General features: G+C 35.4%; 1 protein-coding gene across 1 annotated transcript in view; it reads left to right on the forward strand.

Moving 5' to 3' along the window:
• The window catches only part of DCHS2 (dachsous cadherin-related 2), a 162461-nt gene that overhangs the window by 109207 nt on the left and 38224 nt on the right, over window positions 1-15030 (forward strand). The window contains exon 15 of the mRNA XM_073804674.1: window positions 13313-13426. Coding sequence (XP_073660775.1) covers window positions 13313-13426 — 114 coding nt within the window. The remainder of the gene's footprint in view (window positions 1-13312; window positions 13427-15030) is intronic.

Genomic DNA, 15030 nt, shown 5'->3' on the forward strand with positions numbered 1-15030 from the left:
TCTTCATGATTTGATTTTGGTAAGGTGTATTTTCTATAAATGTATCCATTTCTTCTAGGTTGTCTAATTTTTTGGTGTATAGTTGTTCATAGTAGTCTCTTATGATACTTTTTATTTCTATGGCATCAGTTGTAATGTGTCCCCTTTCACATTTCTGATTTTTCTTATTTGAGGCTTCTCACTTCTTTTTTCTTTTCTAGCTAAGGAATTGTCAATTTTACTGATCTTTTTCAAAAAAAAAACAGTTTTATTGATTTTTAATTGTTTTTATACTATTTTATTTATTTCTACTCTAATCTTTATTTTTTTTATTCCTTCCTTTCTTTTCAGTTTGTTCCTCTTTTTCTAGATCCTTGAGGTATAAAGCTATGTTGTTGATTTGCAATCTTTCTTCTTTTTTGATGTAGGCAGTTACTGCTATAAAATTCCCTCTTCGTACTGCTTTTGCTATATCTCATGTTTTGATATGTTGTGTTTTTGTTTCATTTGTCTCTCAAGATATTATCTAATTTTCCTTTAGATTTCTTCTTTGACCTGTTAGTTGTTAAAGAGCATGTTCTTTAATTTCCATGTATTTGTAAATTTTCTAGTTTTTCTTTGTTGTTTATTTCTAGTTTCATTCCATCATAGTCAGAAAAGATAGTTGGTATAATCTTCTTAAATTTGTCCAGATTCTGTAGCCTAACATATGATATGCCCTGGAGAATGTTCCATGTGCTCTTGAGGATACACTTGGGAATGTTTAATACACATGAGAATGTGTATTCTGCTATTGTTGGGTTAAGTCTTCTGTGTGTGTCTCTTAGGTCCAGTTAGTCTATAATGTTCTTCAAGCCCTCTGCTTCCTTATTGATCTTTTGTTTGGTTGATATATCCATTATTGAAAGTGGGGAATTGAAATATCCTACTATTATTGTGTTACTATCTATTTCTCCCTTCAATTCTGTCAGTGTTTGCTTCATATGTTCAGGTGCTCTACAGTTAGGTGCACATATACTTATAATTGCTACATCTTCTTGATGAATAGACCTTTTTTTAATATAATGTCCTTCTTTGTCCCATGGCAGTCTTTGACTTAAACTCTATTTGGTTTGATATAAGTACAGCCATCCCTGTCGTCTTTGGGGTACCATTTGCATGGAATATCTTTCTCCATCCTTTCACTTTCAGCCTATGGGTGTCCTTATACCTAAAATGAGTACCTTCTAGACAGTATGTAGTTGGAGTTTGTGGGTTATTTTTAATCCATTCAGCCACTGTGTTTTTTAATTGGGGACTTTTAATCGATTTATGTTTAAAGTAATTATGATTGGGAGGGACTTAGTATTGACATTTTAAAATTGTTTTCTGTATGTTTTGTAGTTATTTTGTCCCTCTTTTGTTCTCTTGCTGCCTTCCTTTGTATTTCACTGATATTTTGAACTGTCAAGCTTTGAGTTCCTTCTTATTTCCTTTTGTGTTTCTTCTATAGGTGTTTTCTTTGTGGTTACCATGGGGATTACATAAAACATCTTCTAGTTTTAGCAATCCACTTTAAACTGATAATAACTTAACTTTAATCCCATACAAAAACTCTTCTCCTTTACTTCCCCCTCCCACTTTATTATATCAATTTCACAAGTTATATCTTTTTATATATTGGTCCATTGACATAGTTTTATACTTAAAGTTATATTTAGTGCTTTTATCTTTTAAATTTTATACCAGAATTAAAAGTGATTTATGTACCACCATTACAGTGTTACAAGATTTGGTAGTTGTCTGTAGATTTACCTTAACCAAAGAACTTTGGATTTTTGTATGCTTTCACGTTGCTATCTAGACTCCTTTTATTTCAACTTGAAGGACTTCCTCTAGCATTTCTTCTGAGGCAGATCTAGTGGTGATGAATTCTCTGAGCTTTTGTTTATTGGAGGTCTTTATTTCTTCTTCATTTTTGAAGAACAGTTTTGTTAGATATAATATTCTTGTTAACAATTTTTTCTTTCAGCACTTTGAATAAATCATCCCACTCCCTTTTGGCCTGGAGTTTTCATAAAGACTTTTTGGACCATCTACTCTTGTTGTTAGACTATATGTCTATGGGGGACTAGATCTAAGGTTTTCTGTTCAGTCATCTTGCTGACGTGACTCCCACTTTTTTTTCTTAAATGATTGAAATACGTTCAAGTGTTTCAGTGGCTGGACATTTAAGATATAATAGATATTTCAAAAGTCATCCAGATGTTTAAAAATATCTTTCTCAAGTCAGTCATCTATAAGAAAATGCTTGCATTGCTTAGAAATAACAAAAGTAAAACTCTAGAATTATTTACTCAGGACAACTCTAAATAAAAGTTCTCATAATTATTTTACCTAAATATATCCACAAATATTGATTTTTGTACTCCCACTGCATTTATTGTTATATAATTCTGCCTTTAAATGTTGCTGTAGGTGGTGGTAGTGTTTTAACTGTATTTTTGTAAAGAAGAAAAGAACAAGAACATTAAATGTGTTATACTTTTCTTATTCAATGTTAGACTTAAAATGAAATTCATAAAAGCCTGAAAATGTAAAAGGTAAATGCTTCTATATGTTTCACTTACCTCATGGAAATTGAAGGTACAGTATTCTTTTTTTTTTAAACATCTTTATTGGAGTATAATTGCTTTACAATGGTATGTTAGTTTCTGCTTAATCAACTATACATATACATATAATCCCCATATCTCCTCCCTCTTGCATCTCCATCCCACTCTCCCTATCCCACCCCTCTCGGTGGACACGAAGCACTGATCTGATCTCCCTGTGCTATGCGACTGTTTCCCACTAGCTATCTATTTACATTTGGCAGTATGCATAAGTCCATGCCACTCTCTCACTTCACCCAGCTTCCCCTTCCCCTTCCCCGTGTCTGCAAGTCCATTATCTACATCTGCGTCTTTATTCCTGTCCTGCCCCTAAGTTCTTCAGAACCATTTTTTTTTTCATTTTTTAGATACCATATATATGTGTTAGCATATGGTATTTGTTTTTCTCTTTCTGACTTACTTCACTCTGTATGACAGACTCTAGGTCTATTCACCTCATTGCAGATAACTCAATTTCATTTCTTTTTATGGCTGAGTAATATTCCATTGTATATATGTGCCACATCTTCTTTATCCATTCATCTGTTGATGGACACTTAGGTTGCTTCCATGTCCTGGCTACTGTAAATAGGGCTGCAATGAACATTGTGGTACATGATGCTTTTTTTTTTTTTTATTGCAGTATGCGGGCCTCTCACTGTTGTGGCCTCTCCCGTTGCGGAGCACAGGCTCCAGACGTGCAGGCTCAGTGGCCATGGCTCACAGACCCAGTCACTGCATGACATGTGGGATCCTCCCAGACCGGGGCATGAACACACATCCCCTGCATCGGCAGGCAGACTCTCAACCACTGTGCCACCAGGGAAGCCCACATGACTCTTTTTGAGTTATGGTTTTCTCAGGGTATATGCCCGGTAGTGGGATTGCTGGGTCGTATGGTAGCTCTATTTTTAGTCTTTTAAGTAAACTTCATACTGTTCTCCATAGTGGCTATATCAATTTACATTCCCACCAACAGTGCAAGAAGATTCCATTTTCTCCACACCCTCTCCAGCATTTATTGTTTCTAGATTTTTTGATGATGGCCATTCTGACTGGCGTGAGGTGATATGTCATTGTAGTTTTGATTTGCATTTCTCTAATGATTAGTGATGTTGAGCATTCTTTCACGTTTTTGTTGGCAATCTGTGTATCTTCTTTGGAGAAATGTCTATTTAGGTCTTCTGCCCATTTTTGGATTGGGTTGTTTGTCTGTTTGATATTGAGCTTCATGAGCTGCTTGTAAATTTTGGAGATTAATCCTTTCTCAGTTACTTCATTTGCAAATATTTTCTCCCATTATGAGGGTTGTCTTTTCATCTTGTTTATGGTTTGCTTTGCTGTGCAAAAGCTTTTAAGTTTCTTTAGGTCCCATATGTTTATTTTTGTTTATTTCCATTTCTCTAGGAAGAGGGTCAAAAAGGATCTTGCTGTGATTTATGTTATAGAGTACTCAGCCTATGTTTTCCTCTAAGAGTTTTATAGTGTTTGGCCTTATGTTTAGGTCTTTAATCCTTTTTGAGTTTATTTTTCTGTATGGTGTCAGGGAGTATTCTAATTTCATTCTTTTACATGTAGCTGTCCAATTTTCCCACCACTAATTATTGAGGAGGCTGTCTTTTCTCCATTGTATATTCTTTCTCCCTTTATCAAATATAAGGTGACCTTATGTGCGTGGGTTTATCTCTGGGCTTTCTATCCTGTTCCATTGATCTATATTTCTGTTTCTGTGCCAGTACCATACTGTCTTGACTACTGTAGATTTGTAGTATAGTCTGAAGTGTGGAAACCTGATTTCTCCAGCTCCATTTTTGTTTCTCAAGATTGCTTTGGCTATTTGGGGTCTTTTGTGCTTCCATACAAATTGTGAGATTTTTTGTTCTAGTTCTGTGAAAAATGCCAGTGGTAGTTTGATAGGTATTGCATTGAATCTGTAGATTGCTTTGGGTAGTAGAGTCATTTTCACAATGTTGATTTTTCCAATCCAAGAACATGGTATATCTCTCCATCTGTTTGTATCATCTTTAATTTCTTTCATCAGTGTCTTGTAGTTTTCTGCATACAGTTCTTTTGTCTCCTTAGGTAGGTTTAGTCCTAGGTATTTTATTCTTTGTGTTGCAATGGTAAATGTGAGTGTTTCCTTAATTTCTCTTTCAGATTTTTCATCATTAGTGTATAGGAATGCCAGAGATTTCTGTGCATTAATTTTGCATCCTGCTACTTTACCAAATTCATTGATTAGCTCTAGTAGTTTTCTGGTAGCATCTTTAGGATTCTCTATATATAGTATCATGTCATCTGCAAACAGTGACAGTTTTACTTCTTCTATTCTGAGTTGGATTCCTTTTATTTCTTTTTCTTCTCTGATTTCTGTGGCTAAAACTTTCCTAACTATGTTGAATAACAGTGGTGAGAGTGGACCACCTTGTCTTGTTCCTGATCTTCGTGGAAATGGTTTCAGTTTTTCACCATTGAGGACAAAGTTGCCTGTGGTTTTGTCATATATGGCCTTTATTATGTTGAAGTAAGTTCCCTCTATGCCTACTTTCCGGAGGGTTTTTATCATAAATGGGTGTTGAATTTTGTCAAAAGGTTTTTCTGCATCTATTGAGATGATCATGTTTTTTTTTCCCTCAGTTTTTTAATATGGTGTATCACATTAATTGATTTGCATATATTGAAGAATCCTTGCACTCTTGAGATAAACCCCACTTGATCATGGTTTATGATCCTTTTAATGTGATGTTTGATTCTGTTTGCTAGTATTTTGTTGAAGATTTTTCATCTATGTTCATCAGTGGTATTGGCCTGTAGTTTTCTTTCTTTGTGACATCTTTGTCTGGTTTTGGTATCAGGGTGATGGTTTTGGTATCAGGGTGATAGTGGCCTCGTAGAATGAGTTTTAGAGTGTTTTTCCCTCTGCTGTATTTTGGAAGAGTTTGAGAAGGATAGGTGTTAGCTCTTCTCTAAATGTTTGATAGGATTTACCTGTGAAGCCGTCTGGTCCTGGGCTTTTGTTTGTTGGAAGGTTCAGTATTGGTTTTTATGTTTTACCATTTTTACCTTGATGTGAAATGAGCAGTAATTGTAAGTTTTATCCAGATTCCCAGAGACAGACTTTTACTTAAAATGTGTACAATAAGGCAAGACCTAGAAGAATTCCAGACCCTTTAGTTATTTCCTATTTTCTCAGGCAATCTCATATTTAATCTTTGCTGACTTCAGCATCTAATTTGTAGTATTTTCATTGAATGATATTTTTTGTGTGCTACTGTTCCATTTGATATTATGAACATTTTAGTTGCAATAAAAATAGGATTTTTCCTTTCATGAGAGAGGCCGTATATGATTCTTATTTGCAATTCTGTACTCATCTTTGTTCTTTTACATGCAAGCAATCTCCATGTGCTCTTTTGTGATTGGGCATGTAATAAGCCTTCTAACCCATGAATAAAGGCCATCAGCAAGACCGTACATCTTGCCGTTGTGGCTGTTTCTCTTCTTACTGCCATTGTTAAGAATATGTGACAAGGCAGTTGAAACAAAATTTCCTGTGTTTAAAAAATAAGTTGTATCAGGAAGCACAGAATTGTGATGTAGCACTGAAGATAAAATGTACTGCAGTACTGTGAAGGCATATTCCTACCAAAAATGTAAGACATCTTTATATTAACAAGGTCTCCTGAAATGTAACAAAATAAGCATCAGATTATAATGCAATTTGAGAGTTCTCAACATATGTAGTAACTTGACTAAAAAGGATTGATTAAAATCCTTTATTTTGTGACTGAATGACTTCATAACTTGTTTGAAAAGAATAATCATTTGGAAACTCTGATAAATGATTTTTAAACTTTGTCACAGTTTATTTTAAACATAATGTATTTTTTTGTTTTGTTTTGTTTTGTTTTTTGCGGTACGTGGGCCCCTCACCGCTGTGGCCTCTCCCGTTGCGGAGCACAGGCCCCGGACGCACAGGCCCAGCATCCATGGCCCACGGGGCCAGCCGCTCCATGACATGTGGGATCCTCCCAGACCGGGGCACGAACCGGTGTCCCCTGCATCGGCAGGCAGACTCTCAACCACTGCGCTACCAGGAAAGCTCAAAACATAATGTTTTAAAACAGAGTAACACATCCAGTTTTGGTTTTCGTGTCCTTTCTCCATTATGGATATTGTTTTATGCCTTTTTCACTGAATTTTCAGTTTTGTGGACAATATCACATATGTGTTTCCTTTAATATTTATAGTGATCGTTTCACTTTTCTTTGAGTGTTAAGTGTTGAAAAGGTTCCTGGGGTAAATATTGTCTGTTCCAAGGCCTTTTCTTTCTTCTTTTCTTTTTAGTGAAAACCTTTTACCTATCCGGGAAAAAAATATGTCAATTTGACTTCATTTAGGGATTGTCTCTACTATGGACTGTATCAGGATGGGTTTCAAGCTTGTTCCTAGGCCCTCCACAGTAGGATTCAATGAGGAAACCCAGTAGAGATCTTGAATAGGTGCTATTTTTTTCAACTACTGCAAATCCTACTATCAGAAGTGGTGTTCTTGCATTGAATAATTAAAAAAATAATAGTTGCTGTTGTTTTAGAACAGTCCTGAAGGCAGAGAAGCATTTTTCTAATCTCCCAGCCTGTAACACTTCAGTGATCACCTCTTTTCCTTACTTCCTCTCTCTGTCTCCTCTATTCCCTCCCATCTTTCTATACTTATTAAGCACCTACTTAATAGGTGTACAAAGGAACAATATTTTTCTTCCAGTTTTATCGAGCTATAATTAACATACAATACTGTATAAGTTTAAGGTGTACAGCATCATGATTTGACTTAAATACATTATGAAATGATTAGTACAATAAGTTTAGTGAACATCCATTATCTCATATAGATATAAAACTAAAGAAATAGAAAAAAAATTTTCTCCTTGTGATGAGAGCTCTTAGCATTTACTCTCCTAACAACTTTTATATGTAACATAGAGCAGTGTTAATTCTATTTAATCTGCTGTACATCACATTCCTAGTATTTATTTATCCTGTAACTGGAAGTTTGTACCTGTTGACCGCCTTCATCCAATTCCCCTACCCACCATGACCCTGCCTCTGGTAACCACAAGTTTGATCTTTTTTATGTGTGTTTGTTTGTTTGTTTTTGAAGTATAATTGACCTATGACAGTATGTTAGTTCCTGGTACATGACACAGCAATTAGATATATCTGTACATTTCAAAATTATCACCATTATAATTCTGGTTGTCATCTGTTACCATACAAAGATATTACATAATTATTGATTCTATTCCCCACACTGTACATTTCAAAATCATGACTCATTTATTTTGTATCTGAAATTTGTACCTTGTAATCTCCCTCACCTATTTCTCTCCTCCCTTCTGGCAACCATCTCTTTGTTCTTTGTATGTATCTATGATTCAGTTTCTGTTTGGTTATGTTTGTTCATTTGTTTTATTTTTTAGATTCCACATGTAAGTGAAATCCTATAGTATTTGTCTGTCTCTGCCTGACTTATTTCCATCCATATTGTCACAACAGGCAAGATTTCCTTTTTTTTAAGGCTGAGCAATATTCCATTGCACATATATACCACATCTTCTCTATCCATTCATCTATTGATGAACACTTGAAAATGATGTGTATTCTGCTGCTTTGGTGTGGAATGTTCTATACATATCTATTAAGTCTACCTGGTCTAATGTGTTGCTTAAGGCTGGTATATCCTTATTGATTTTCTGTCTGGATGGTCTCTCTATTGAGGTAAATGGGGTGTTAAAAGTCTGCTACTATTATTGTATTACTGTCAATTACTCCTTTTATGTCTGTTAATATTTTCTTTACATATTTAGGTGCTCCTATTTTAGGTGCATATATATTTACAATTGTTATATCTTCTTGGAATAATAATTTTATCATTCTGTAATGTCCCTCTTTGTCTCTTATTACTGTCTTTTTTTTAAAGCCTATTTTGTCTGATATAAAGTACTGCTACCCTGGCTTTCATTTCATTTTCATTTGCATGTAATACTTTTTTCCATCCCCTTACTTTCAATCTATGTGTGTCTTTAGATTGAAGCGGGTCTCTTGTAGGCAGAATATATTTGGGTCTTATTTTTATATTCATTCAGCCACTCTATGTCTTTGATTGGAGCATTTAGTCCATTTACATTTAAAGTAATTATTGATAGGTATGTCTTATTGCCATTTTGTTAATTGTTTAGGGGGTGTTTTTGTAGTTCTTTCTGTTCCTTTTTTCTTTTTGCTCTCTGCCCTTGTGATGACTGTCTTAGTGTTATATTTGGATTCCTTTCTCTGTTTTGTGTTGTGTCTGTTATAGATTTTTGGTTTGTGGTTTATATATAGCTATGTATATAAATCACACATATATATGTGTGTGTGTGTGTGTGTATATATATATATATATATATATATATAATTATTTTAAGTTGCTGATCTCTTAGTTTGAATACATTTTAACAACCCTACATTTTGACTCCAGAGCATTTACTATTTTTGACATATTTTACATCTTTTTGTTTTGTGTATCCCTTAACTACTTATTGTGGATGTAGATGATTTGACTACTTTTGTCTTTTAGCCTCCATTCTAGCTTTATAAGGGGTTGATCTACACCTTTACTTATATTTGCCTTTACCAGTGAAATTTTTCCTTTTGTAACTTTCATATTTCTAGCTGTGGCCTTTCCTTTTTTGCTTAGAGAAGTGCCTTTACCATATCTTAGAAAGTTGGATTCCTGTTGCTGAACTCTTTTAGCTTTTGCTCATCTGTAAAACTTTTGATCTTTCCTTCACATCTGAATGAGACTGTTGCTGAGTAGAGTGTTCTTGGTTGTAAGTCTTTCTCTTTCATCATTTAAACTATATCATGCCACTCCCTTCTGGCCTACAGAGCTTCTGCTGAAAAGTCAGCTGATAGCCATATGGGATTCCATGGTATGTAACTTATTGCTTTTCCCTTGCTGCTTTTAATATTCTCTCTTTATCTTTAATTTTTGACATTTTAATCACAATGTGTCTTAGTGTCATCTCTTTAGTGTTGATCCTGTTTGGGACTCTCTGTGCTTCCTGGACCTGGAGGTGTGTTTCCTTTCCCAGGTTAGGGACGTCTTCAGTTTTTTTGTCTTCAAATATGTCCTTTCTTTCTCTTTTCTTTTGGGACCCCTAAAATGTGAATGTTAATATTGATGTTGTCCCAGAGGTCTCTTAAACTATCTTCATTTTTTTATCCCTTTTTTTTTTTTTTTTTTAGTTCAACTTGAGGGATTTCTGATACTTTGTCTTCCAGGTCAGTGATCCATTCCTCTGTATCATCTAATCTACTGTTGATTTATTCCAGTGAATTTTTAATTTCATTTACTGTATTCATCTCTTTTTGGTTCTTTTTTAAATTTTCAAACTGTTAAACTTCTGTGTTCATCCATTTTTCTCCCAAATTCTTTGAGCATCTTTATGATTATTATCTTGAACTCTTTATCAGGTAGATTGCTTATCCCTACTTCACTTCATTGTTTTTCTGGGGTTTTATCTTGTTTCTTCATTTGAAACATATAAAGCAGCAAATATTTGATACACACAACAACATGTTTGATTCTCAAAAATGTGTGCTAAGGCAAAGAAGACAGTTATTGTATGATTTGCAAGTACATGAAACTTTAGAGGCAAAACTAATCTAGATTTATAAAAATATATAGAATACAAATATATAGAAAAGCTCTTCTGCTCTCATGGAATTTAGTTCAATTTTAGCAGAGAGGTAAGATCAGTCTTCAGGTGTGTTCTGAACAAGTTCATGAGTGACAAATAAGTACCACCATCTAAGAGCTAGAAGGTCTGGTAACAAAAAAGGAGAAATTCATCTTCTCTATCAGAAATGGTAAATGGCCAGACACAGGACTGTAGTCAAGCCACAGCAATATTTTGTTCAACCGAGGTGGTGGCTTATTTTTCTCCCTAAATTAAATATTTTCTGACATTTGGGAATTGGGGGATTTCACATGAAAATAAATATCAATTTTTGACCTTCTCTTGAAAAGACCAGAATCCCCAGTATCCTGAAACCTGCTTTCCCTGCTGGCAGTAATAAGTTAAAGCTGAGTGCCTTAGTCGCATCAGGCAGTCTCTGGCCTCCTCCACCCATCTAGCTCCTATATATGTCCATGCTTCTTGCTTTTACCAAAAAGCATCTGAGCTAATGAGCCCTGATATGTACTCATCTCTGACACCTGTTTCCTTATCAAATGTTTCCTTTCACTTTTCCTCTGGTGCTTTGCTGACACCATCTTATATCAGGCCCCCAGTGATACATACTCACCAGTCAGAGAGCCTCCTACAGAATCCACCTCATTCTCATCTCTCCCACTCAGTACAACATGCTTTTGCCAGTAGGCAGCATCCTATAGGTCAGGATGAAAGTTAAGAGGAGAGGCAGGGTCATTGCCAGAGTGGGAGTCTAAAGTAGATGCCATAAGTTATAGGCCTAAGACAAGAGGGTCAGGATGAGTAAAGAATTATCAGAAGTGGTGGGTGAATAGAGAACAAGAAGGCAAAGTACAAAGATGAACTAAAAAAGGGATTGGAAATGGCCAATAAGCACATGAAAAGATGCTCAACGTCATCAGACATTAGGGAGGTTAAAATTAAATCCACCGTGAGACACCACTACACACCCACTAGGATGACCAAAATTAAAAAGACTGACAATACCAGTGGATGTAGAGCAACTGGAATTCCTGTATGTTGCTAGCAGGAATGTAAAGTAGTACAACCACAGTAAAAAAACAAGATCTTACTGTATAGCACAGGGAAATATATTCAATATCCTGTGATAAACCATAATGGAAAAGAATATGAAAAATATTATGTGTATATATATGTATAAGTTAATCATTTTGCTGTACACCAGAAACTAACACAACATTATAAATCAACTATACATCAATAATAAATAAATAAATAAAATGGAACAACCACTTTGGAAAATAGTTTGGCAGTTAACAGTGTATGCAGGTTAAACATACACTTACTGTAGGTGTTTACCCCTCAGGAATGAAGACATGTGGCCATCAAGCCCTTTTACATAAATGTTGATAGCAGCTTTATTCATAAGCCCCATACTGAAAACAACCCAAATGCCCATATGTAAGTAATGGATAAACAAATGTAGACTGTCCAAGGGTCTGAGAGAACTTTTTGAAGTGATAGAAATATTCTACATCTTGATTGTGATGGTGGCTACACAGGTGTGTATAGTTGTTACAGGTGTGTATAGTCATATATAGACATGTGTAGTATATAGAACTATATACTTAAACTATGTGTATATTATTGTAAGTAAGTTTTACCATAATAAAGTTGATTAAATAAAAATACTTAAAAATAAAACAGGACAGGCAGTCATAGGAGGGAGACAAATGGACAACCAAGACAGGAAGCAAAGCAGAGGTGAGCAGCAAAGGGCATAAGATATTATAAACAAAGACGACAAGGTGCTAACTTGGGGCCCAGATGGATTCTTGAAAATCCTCCCAGTGAAACTGCAGTTCTAATCATACCAATTGTCTTATTATCTCTGTCAGTCCTTGCTAATTCTTCTCTTATGCTGGTAATCAGTCTGTTTCCTAGAAACTGACATGGCTTCCTTCTTTCTTCTCTAATTCCTACCCCTAAATCAATTTCTGTTTTTCCCTTGAAGTTATCTCTTTACTGCCCCTGCCCTAGCTTAACAATTCTTGAATGAATCTGTATCATGCAGTTAAGACCTTGGTTACTTTCTAGTTGGGTTGCTTTTACCTACAAGGCTACTGTAAACTGGTTAAAGGAAGATTTCTTATATTTATACCCTTGTTACCTCCTTTCCCACATCCCATGCAATGTTCAGGGAAATGTGTCAGCATATGTCTTTAATTTGTCCCCTTCTTTTCATCCCCCCCACCACTATCCTAGGTTGTTGTCTCTTGCATGGTCTATTGCAGTATTTCTTTTCCTTTCTTACAGCTCCTTGTTGTCCAGACAGCAGTGAGATTGATGCCTTTTAAACGTAAATCAGATGATTTTACTTATTTCCTTTAAATGCTTCTATATCTTCCCATTGCACTTAGAGTAAAATCTAGTCCCTCCCACCTCGACACTGTCTTCACCATCCACATTTCACCTACGCACTGTGCCTCACCAAACCAAGCCCTCTCCCAGCCCAGGACTTCTGTGCTGCTCTTCTTTCTCCTAGAATCCTTTTCTTCCCACTCTTTCTATGGCTTCTCATGCTTCAAAGTTCAACTGGAATGTCATTCCTCTGAGGCCTCTGCAAAGGGGTATCCACCTCCCTGCAGAAAAAGTATTTTATATCACATAACCTTGTTTATTTCTTTTCAGGGAACTTAACATATCTGAAATCTACCTTGATTATGTATTTCTTTAATGGCTTATTGTTCATCTCCTTCCATCAGTTAATAACCATCAAGAAGACAGAGATCTTTTCTACCTTGCTTGTTGCTATATCCCCAGCACCTAGCATGGGGCTTGGCTTTTTGAAGACACTCAATAAATAATCATTGACTGAATGACAAGTGAAAATATAATAGGCAAATAATAACCACTCGGTGTTTGCTCTTGTTTTTCCTGAATTTTCTTTTCCTAAAGCTCTTTTATTTTAACCTAATTTTTACAGGTACTTCTATTGTGACTATAAAAGCTTTTGCTACTGACTCAGTTCGGGACAACATTAAATATTCAATTTTTAGTGGAAATGAAGATGGAGTTTTTTCCTTGTGCTCCAACTCAGGTAATCCTTCTCTACCTTCTAATACCTTTATTATCTGCTCCACTTAATGTTACTAATAAGACATACTTCTGCAAAGAAAACTCAAAATTTGAAAGGTAGAAATTAGAGGTAAATAATTTAAAAGGTAAACAACAAAGAGTTTTTTATTCTGGCTGATGAGAAATCAAGAACTATTTGTTTATATGTATTCCTTTAGAAGTCTATTCACATTTCCAAATTAAACAGTACCTATCCTACCCTACTTGTTATTTGATGATAACATGGTTTCTATTTATGATTTACCTATCCATTTGGGAGAATTGGAGATGTAGTAGGGAGATCAGTGAGAATGGGTTTGAATTGAAAATAAGCACACATGTGTAGCCTTAGGAAATTTTCATCAGAGATTCTTCTGATTTGCCACTTAATGTCAACAGTACAACAAAAAAGGATGGCTGGAAAGGTTTCTATGTGGTGGTAAAGAAATTTACCTATCCATTTGGGAGATTTACCTATCCATTTGGGAGAATTGGAGATGTAGTAGGGAGATCAGTGAGAATGGGTTTGAATTGAAAATAAACACACATGTGTAGCCTTAGGAAATTTTCATCAGAGATTCTTCTGATTTGCCACTTAATGTCAACAGTACAACAAAAAAGGATGGCTGGAAAGGTTTCTATGTGGTGGTAAAGAAATTACTTCCAAATACAGCATGTATTAAATTTAGCTTTAATAAGACCATTATTGTGCTTTAAATGAATACCAATTGATTATTTGGAACATACTTTTTTTAACTAACAACTATGTAGTGGATATGTATCTACTGCTTCGTTGTCAACCTCAAGAAGAATGTTTTTAATAATTTCTATATTACCATACAACTGCCTTATTTAATCCATACTTTGTGCACATGGGAAGAATTGAGAGGGGTCATTTCTTAAGCAAAAGCCTTCTCATCCAGGGTAGCGTTACGACTTTTTGGTCCATGCAGCCTTTGCTCAGCAACCTCTCTAAGGTAGCCTGCAAGAAGTCTTCATCTCTTCACCCTATCATTTGGTTAAGGGGTGATGCTGGAAGCCTGTTGGCAAGAAGGCCATTTGCAAACACAACCAAGCTTTAAGTTTCTAGCAGTCGGGTGTCTGAGGGTTCTGGGAAAGGAGCTGAGATTAGAACATTGAGGAAGAAGGTGAATATCAGAGTATGCACATTTTCCCAGGTCACCCAAATCCTTCCGCCATCACACACTTAACATGGCCCAGGTTTGGCCTTATTTTCTATAGTCTCTCATTAAAATACAGATAAAATATGCCTAGGGTTAGTTCAAAGAAGTCATCCACAGGAAACTCTTTATTTTTTAATTAAGAAGTCATTTATTTAAGTTGAAATGTATTTCAAAATTTTATTGTGAAATAGCTACAAGATGGTATGTTGAGGTATACAACTGTTTAATGGACAGTAGTAAAATAAAAGCCCATGTCTTTGCCACCCATCTCCACACATGAGACATGGCTAGAAACTCAGGAAGCCCCTGTGTGTCCTTTCCCTCTCACATCTGTCTTATTTCACCCCAGAGGTCATTGGCAAATCAGTAATCTGAATTTGGTATTGATCCCTGCCTTTTCTTC

Source organism: Tursiops truncatus, chromosome 5 (assembly GCF_011762595.2).
Source record: "Tursiops truncatus isolate mTurTru1 chromosome 5, mTurTru1.mat.Y, whole genome shotgun sequence".
NCBI lineage: Eukaryota > Metazoa > Chordata > Mammalia > Artiodactyla > Delphinidae > Tursiops > Tursiops truncatus.